The sequence below is a fragment of the Nansenia antarctica genome (assembly GCF_963989245.1).
Source record: "Nansenia antarctica genome assembly, chromosome: 19".
Classification (NCBI taxonomy): Eukaryota; Metazoa; Chordata; class Actinopteri; order Argentiniformes; family Microstomatidae; genus Nansenia; species Nansenia antarctica.
In genome coordinates, this window is record NC_137692.1 from 24,700,061 (window position 1) to 24,708,033 (window position 7,973).

Below are 7,973 nucleotides of genomic sequence, written 5' to 3' on the forward strand. Positions count from 1 at the left end.
ATGGATCAGATTATGTAAAAAACTCAATTCTGACAAAAATGGAGATAGAACCTTATAATTCTAACGTCACGATACTGTACTTACACAACTGGAATGATGCATCAAATATACTGTACATATATAGTTATCTGAAAAACAATAGAGCAGTCTTTGCATATTCATTAATAATAACATGTCTATACTGTACATGAAAAATGAAATTGTTTATAAATGGAGTTATCCTGTATTGAAACACAGATACAAATTATGCAGTACCTTTTGATCGATCTTTAGACTTTTACTCATTCAAATCATACATCTCTATATTGACATTGCTTGTGTTTCATATCCTCTGTAGTGTATCCATATCACGTTCAATATACTGTAACTGCATTAAAACACACTTGGTTGGGAAATACCTAAACAAAGCTACTGGACAGAGGGACAGTCCCCTGTTACACTGGGTTGGCTTGGATCAGATTCCTGACCGGTCATTGAACACTAAGCTACATTTTACACAATAAAACGTGTTAACCAAAAATGTAATCTCTGGATGTTTAACTAATATCTAATGTCTCTTTTGTAACAAAACATCCTCAAAGCTAGAAGTCTGTCAGGATAGACCTACCTAGCTGTGTTATAACAATTATTAAGGTTGGGAACAACTATGTTAATCAGTATTACAAACCATTCCACAGCTATTAGATAATACATTGACTTTGACAGATTTCTGTAAACACAAACTCACTTTTAGAAAATGGGTCATTTTCCTAGAAAATGACAGAAAAAAGAACAAAACAGTTGTTTCACCATTTGGCGTAAAAGCCCTTTTACTGCAGCACAGATAAGTTGGTGTCTTACAATGGTAATCACCATACTGTAGCAGTAACAATATGCTTTTTTTCAAAACTTTATCAGCTCAGTTAATCTGTTGGCTCAACATAATCGCTTTGGGTTCTGTGGAAGCGAAATGGAGGTATATTTTCACTGCACACACACACACACACACACACACACACTTCATCTGCTATCTACTGTACTATCTACAAAGCAACAACTCTTGTACATCCTGAGGTAGATCTCTATTGCTTCAAACATCAATAGTGGTTGTAACACATCAACAAGCCCATGATGTCATAACACGACTGGGCCGAATGCACTGAGACATGTTGTGGTTAGTTAGTGCACTCTCTCTTCACTCTCAAACTAGTCTCCTCCTCCTCCTCCGGTCCATGCAGTTCTAGGAGGAGTTCTAAGTGCCTTAGGAGAGAGGAGTTCTAAGTGCCTTAGGAGAGAGGAGTTCTAAGTGCCTTAGGAGAGAGGGTGGAGCAATGGGTTTGTTGTTCCTGGATGGATCCTCTCTTGTCTTCGTGTTCTTCATAAGCACTCCTGATTAAGGCACTCTCCAGACACGGGCTGGGGCTGCTTGTTAGAGTCACACTTCTCCGCCTCCACGGTCTTCCCCGTGTAGTCTATGCAGAGGACGCTGCGTCGGCGCTCGCCCTGACCGCAAGTTCGTGAGCAGGACGACCAGGGACCCATCTGCCATATGGGACAGGGCAGGTCCCCGCAGGGCCTGATGTCCGTGGGCTTCAGGTGCCTGTCGCAGAGGCTCGACATGAAGCCCACGTTGTCCCGGCACTCCACGTTCCTCCTCGACCACCCGGAGCCGCAGCTCTTGGAGCACGCCGACCATTCCCCCAACTTCCACTCGGGAACGCCGAAGGGCTGGATCATGTGCAGCGATGACCCCAACGACCCTGACGACGATGACCCCTTCCTCTCTTTCGACTTGGTAAACGAGACTTCTCTAGGGATGAAGAAGGTGTATTTCACCTTGGGCGGGGAGGAGTCTCCGGCCGTGGCCAGCAGTTGTATGGTGACGGCCTCCCGCAGCTGTCGGAAGCTCTGGATCCTCTCCAGGGTGGTGGAGGAGCCGCTGTACTTCAGCACGGCGCCGAGGACGGGGATGTCCTGCTCCACGGTGGAGACGGAGAAGTTACCATTCAGGATGTAGTCTCCGTTCTCTCTCTTCACCGCCAGGTAGTGGCCGTCGTGTTTGATGCCCCGGTGGCTGCGTTGTTTGATGTCGATGTTGGTCGCCCCGACGGGGATGGTGATGATGTCACCGTATCCGTAACTGAAACGACAACAACAACAACAACAACAACATCTGGCATGTTACTATGGCGATCATATCAGTAACACAAAAGAAAACAACACACGGCCATTTGCAGTGTAATTACAAAGCCTGGCTATACAGCCTATTAACACAACCGATACAATGTTTGTTATGTTAGTTATGACAGTGTTATCGCGGAGTTTAGAGCCAGCGGTTTTTCAACATACTTATTTTGAGTCTTAACAATAGATTTGCATTCTTTAAACCATACACAAAACAGATACATCTTAATTAATTTTATAATTTTGCCATTTAGCAGACGCTTTTAATCCAAAGCGATTTACAATTATGAATGACAGGGACATTCCCCCTGGAGTAACTGAGGGCTGAGTGCCTTACTCAAGGGCACACTAGTAGTGGTGTGGTTTCAGGCGGGATTTGAACTCACAACCTTCCGATCACAAGTCCAACTCACTATCCACTAGACCACCAATTCATGGCACTATCTCTGTATACTTACAAGGCTTTGTTGTGTGACCCAGTGATCTTCCTGCAGCCGAGGCCACTCCCACCACACACGCCGCATTTGTCCAGCCTCTTGTTAGAGCCAAAGACATGGTCGCAGCCCGCCTTGACACACTGGCCTTGCACACACACAGACGTGGTGTCTGGACCACAGATGGTGCCGTCGATTACCTGTACAGCACAGATATACACACTCAGTACAGGCTACACAAGAGATCCTAATAAATCGTGATCTTAGAATGATAAGGTTCTATCTCCGTTTAGAATGATAAGGTTCTATCTCCGTTTAGAATGATAAGGTTCTATCTCCGTTTAGAATGATAAGGTTCTATCTCCGTTTAGAATGATAAGGTTCTATCTCCGTTTAGGGCAGTTCAGAGATATTGAGCGTCAAAGTTTTTACATTCCATTATGTTCTGTGAGATGGAACCTTTGTATTTTATGAATTACTAACTCAAAAATGTCAACATTTTAAAAATAACACCACACAGGCATTAATAAACACCTAACGGATCAGATTATGTAAAAAAACTAAATTTTGACCAAAAATGGAGATAGAACCTTATAATTCTAACGTCACGAAATCTAAATAACAATAAGATAAAGACAACAAGGTTGTATTGTGAGTGACTACTGTACCTTGGCCTCGAACACCTTGAACTCGCTGCTGGATCTGGACCTGCAGAAGAGCTTACACCGGTCCCGGGGGGACACCCCGGCGTACTTGGGGATCCACTGCTTGACGTTGCCGTGGTAGTCCAGGTAGTACGGGCTGTTGTACTTCTCACACTGCTCCTCTCTGAAGCTCTTACCTAAAGGAAGGAGATTGATTGAGATTATTGTTTATTTTGGTCCCTTATACAATTCATAATACAGATATAAAAAATGTACACAGTCACAATGCGTAACACCAGGACCAAAAAGGTGTAGGCTGAAGCCATGGCTTATTGCGCCTACCCTTGTTACATGTATGTTTTTTCCCCATGAGTACATAATCAAAACATTGAAACTTTTATAAACAAAATTTCACTTACGCATCTTAACAGAAAACTCAAAAGTACCAAACAAAAAACTATATTAATGCGCCTACCCTTTTTACATTAGTGGTTTTCCCCTTGAGTGCATAGATAATAATATTTATTACATTTATAAAGCATTTTTCATTATACAAGCATAATCTCAGTCAAAGTGAATAAAATAAAATAGAAAAAAAGGGATCTAATAAATAAGATGCAATAAAGTGGCACGATATGACAAAACTAAACATTACATTGACTGCGCTGACGTCAATCAATCAATCAATCAATCAATCAATCGAAAGTATTTGTATATTGCTTTTTACACTTTTTACAGAAATAAATTGTCTCAAAGTGCTTTAAGTTCATTAAAATCTGATGTGAAATACACTAACAAAGTACATTCTGTGTCCAGATAATCTAAAGTAAACGTATGAAAGTAAAACATTTTTTGTTACAAAAACGTTAGTTACTGTACGTTGCATCATGCCAAATTCCAAGAGATAAGAGTTAAGTGTAATAGATTCAACTTAACATAAACAGATCAACAAGTACCAGAAGGTCAAATTAAACGGATAAAAAAAGGCTTTTTTATACAACAAACAACTCTTACAGTACTTGTTCTTCTATCAGTGGAGGCTAGTGGAGGTAGAAATCGGAGGTCGGGCTCATTGTAATACATGCAACAGAACAGAACACTAAACAGGACTTACCGTGGTTGTCCTCACACAGCTGGGCTTGACAGGACTGGTACTGGGCTCTCTGGCCCTCACAGTACCGCCCTCCATTCTGGGGTGCCGGGTCAGTACACTCCCTGTAGGAGAACTCTACTCCTCCGCCGCACGTTCTAGAACACTGCTGCCATGTTCCCCACGCGCCCCAGCCTCCATCCACAGCCACCTAGAATAACAGAACAGAACCGAGCAGGGAGATCAGTGCCATGGAAACGCAAGCGGTGTGAAGTAACTGTAGCAGGTCCAAATGAAAACACTACAGCCACTTGTGGGTGTGGTAGAATCCTAAGCCGCAAAAATGTGTTTTGGCGTAAAAATATCTAATTTGGTGGATTCTTGTCAATAAAGTAGCTGGCCACATACAACGGGAGGTAAGAGTAGTAGTATTGGGTTGGCTATTTCACTACTTGTGGCTGGTGCTTAAGGGCTTGTCTGTCCAGCGCCATGACAACCGGAGCCGTCCAACCCGACCGTAGTCTGGGCTGAGGCTTCTGGGGCTGTAGGCGTGCCAGGCCTCTGGGTCGTAGGCGTGCCAGGACGCAGGACGTGGGTAAGACTGGGCTGAGGCTCGGCACGCGTCCGCTGTCAGTCTCACACATTCCTGGCACATGTGTCACTCCGCTACTAGCAGAACCCACCGTGGTGTACTTGGCAAGGCAAATGTAAATGTGTGTGTGTGTGTGTGTGTGTGCGTGCGTGCGCCTGCGTGCATGCGTGCGTGTGTGTGTACAGTATTCTCAAGGAGCTAGAAGTCTCTAAACCGCCAGCACATCTAAACTCATACATCGACTTCAGCGACACATAATAAAGAGCCTGTCTAATAAAAACAATGAAGACACATACCAGACATGGCTGAGACAGAGTGTGTGTGTGTGTGTGTGTGCGTGCGTGTGTGCGTGTGTGCGTGTGTGCGTGTGTGCGTGTGTGTGTGTCCAAATGTGCGTTCAACATTCAACAGGCCATAAGCCTAGCTATTCTACCAGACCTAATAAGGTAAAGATTTCAGGGTCTCACCTTTGGCTCCATGACCTCGTGTGTGGCCATGCAGGCTCCGACCAGACAGGTCATGTTGGGGGCGCAGGCCGTGCCGTCTGCCCAGGGGAGGCTGCCGTTCCTGGTAGTGCAGTGGGGCTGGCCCTCCTCACGACACCACAGCTGGCTGCACACGTCACTGTCAGAGTAGAGAGATAAACACGTTCTGATTCTCACTCTCCATCAGATTCATGCTTAATGTATCGTGAGCTTAGAATGATAAGGTTCTATCTCCGTTTAGGGCAGTTCAGAGATATTGAGCGTCAAAGTTTTTACATTCCGTTATGTTTTGTGAGATGGAACCTTTGTATTTTATGAATTACTGACTCAAAAATGTCAACATTTAAAAAATAACACCACACAGGCATTAATAAACACCTAATGGATCAGATTATGTAAACAAAAATGGACAAAAATGGAGATAGAACCTTATAATTCTAACGTCACGGTATGTTAAGATTTAGACAAGCGTATTGCCATAACAACATGCATGTATTAGTTGGAATGGAATGGAATGGACTTTATTTGTCATTGCTACAGTACAGGTACCAAACAACGAAATGTAGGTTGTTTGGTACCTGTACTGTAGCAATGACAAATAAAGTCCATTCCAGTTGTTGGGAACTATATCTTTGGTGGTCTATAGTGACCAGCAACCACATAAACAACAACAACAACACAGAACAAACTGGTCACACCGTAGTACACAAACCATTCACACAACTCACACCTTTGACATTAAACACATATTTACACAACACACACACACACACACACAGAGTCACACTCTAAAAATGAACTTGTCGGACCTGTCGGAAGTGTTCGGGCAGTGGACAAACTCCTCCCCGAAGATCTGCTGGCACTGGCGGTCCAGACTGTATGTTTGGCCCGGCATTTCCCTGGGAAAGGCCAAGATGTTTTCTGGGGCGTCCAGAAGGCAGTCACCTGTGGGTACATGAAGTACAGAAGAGCTCCGTTAGAACAAACAGTACAGAACAGAGGCTCTGCCTTGGTCCACTCAGGGGAGGCTGGGGGAGGTAGGAATTGGAGGCTGGTGGAGGTAGAACACCAGGGGAGGCTGGGGGAGGTAGAACACCAGGGGAGGCTAGTGGAGGTAGAACACCAGGGGAGGCTGGGGGGAGGTAGAACACCAGGGGAGGCTGGGGGAGGTAGAACACCAGGGGAGGCTGGTGGAGGTAGAACACCAGGGGAGGCTGGGGGAGGTAGAACACCAGGGGAGGCTCGTGGAGGTAGAACACCAGGGGAGGCTGGTGGAGGTAGAACACCAGGGGAGGCTGGGGGAGTAGAACACCAGGGGAGGCTGGGGGGAGGTAGAACACCAGGGGAGGCTGGGGGAGGGAGGTAGAACACCAGGGGAGGCTGGTGGAGGTAGAACACCAGGGGAGGAGGGGGGAGGTAGAGCACCAGGGGAGGCTGGGGGAGGTAGAACACCAGGGGGAGGCTGGGGGAGGTAGAACACCAGGGGGAGGCTGGTGGAGGTAGAACACCAGGGGAGGCTGGTGGAGGTAGGAATCGGAGGGCGGGCTCATTGTAATGCATGGAATGGAATTGCTACTTGCACAGCACTTAATGTTCAGCACTTTATGTCCCTTATGTCCCTTGTGTCTTTTATTGTTACTATTGTCTCTTTTTTTCTGGCACAGTGTTGAGTGTCTACTAGTCCTATTTCATTTCACTGCATGTTTTACTTTGTATTTCTGTGCATGTAACAAATAAAGTACCCTTGAACCTTGAACCTTGAACCCTTCGTAATGAGATACCATTCCTGTGTTTGAGACCCTTCCTCATTCCTTTCCATGCATTACACTGAGCCCGCCCCTACGATTCCTCCCAGCCTCCTCTGGGTTCACTGTAGACATAAAACCCAAATAAAGCCCTCACGAAGGCCCCCTGTGATCACATACATAAGTAGTAACGATCTGTCAGAAGGAAAATCTACGAGCTTTTAATGTAGATCTTGTCACTGTCCCCCACAACGGATTAGAACAAACAGACGTTCCGAGTTAGATAACTTTTCCCTGGAATCGTTGTCGAGCTGATAAAAAACATATTCATGCTTTTCTTTTTTTTGTTTTGCTGATGGCAGCTGCTCAGTTTGGCGGGTGAGAACGGAAACCTCCTCGTTGTGACTCATAGGAATGGAAGCTTAGAGGTCGAAAATGATACAAATTGTCAAATAAATACTTTCAGGAGGACACACACATCTCGTCTCGGTGGAACTGCGTTACGTATAGAAGCAGCCAAGAACACAGAGAATACGAGGCAGGGATCTCTCCAGGGAGAGTCAGAACCAGTGGTGGACTCAGGCTGTTTGAAGGGCAGGGGGGGCGAAAAGGAAAAAAGGGCACCTACTGCACAACATGGGACCCCATCAGTGCACATGGTCAAGTTTGGGGCACCAATAGGGCACATCCTCTAATTTTCGCCACTCAAAAGGGCACTTAAGAGAGACGTTTTTCAACCGTGGGGGCACCAGGAGGGGCGGTCGCCCCCCCTGCCCCCCCCCCCCCCCCCCCCCCCGAGTCCGCCAGTGGTCAGAACATA

At 45.8% G+C, this 7,973-nt stretch overlaps 1 protein-coding gene across 1 annotated transcript in view; it reads right to left on the reverse strand.

Moving 5' to 3' along the window:
• Positions 1 to 1,356: 1,356 nt before the first annotated feature.
• LOC308174131 (A disintegrin and metalloproteinase with thrombospondin motifs 8-like) overlaps positions 1,357 to 7,973 on the reverse strand; it is a gene marked incomplete at both ends in the record, with an annotated part of 13,592 nt that continues 6,975 nt past the window's right edge. The window contains 6 exons of the mRNA XM_080549197.1: positions 1,357 to 2,119; positions 2,622 to 2,797; positions 3,266 to 3,438; positions 4,356 to 4,542; positions 5,391 to 5,547; positions 6,218 to 6,353. Of these exons, the coding sequence (XP_080405323.1) occupies positions 1,357 to 2,119; positions 2,622 to 2,797; positions 3,266 to 3,438; positions 4,356 to 4,542; positions 5,391 to 5,547; positions 6,218 to 6,353 (1,592 nt within the window). The remainder of the gene's footprint in view (positions 2,120 to 2,621; positions 2,798 to 3,265; positions 3,439 to 4,355; positions 4,543 to 5,390; positions 5,548 to 6,217; positions 6,354 to 7,973) is intronic.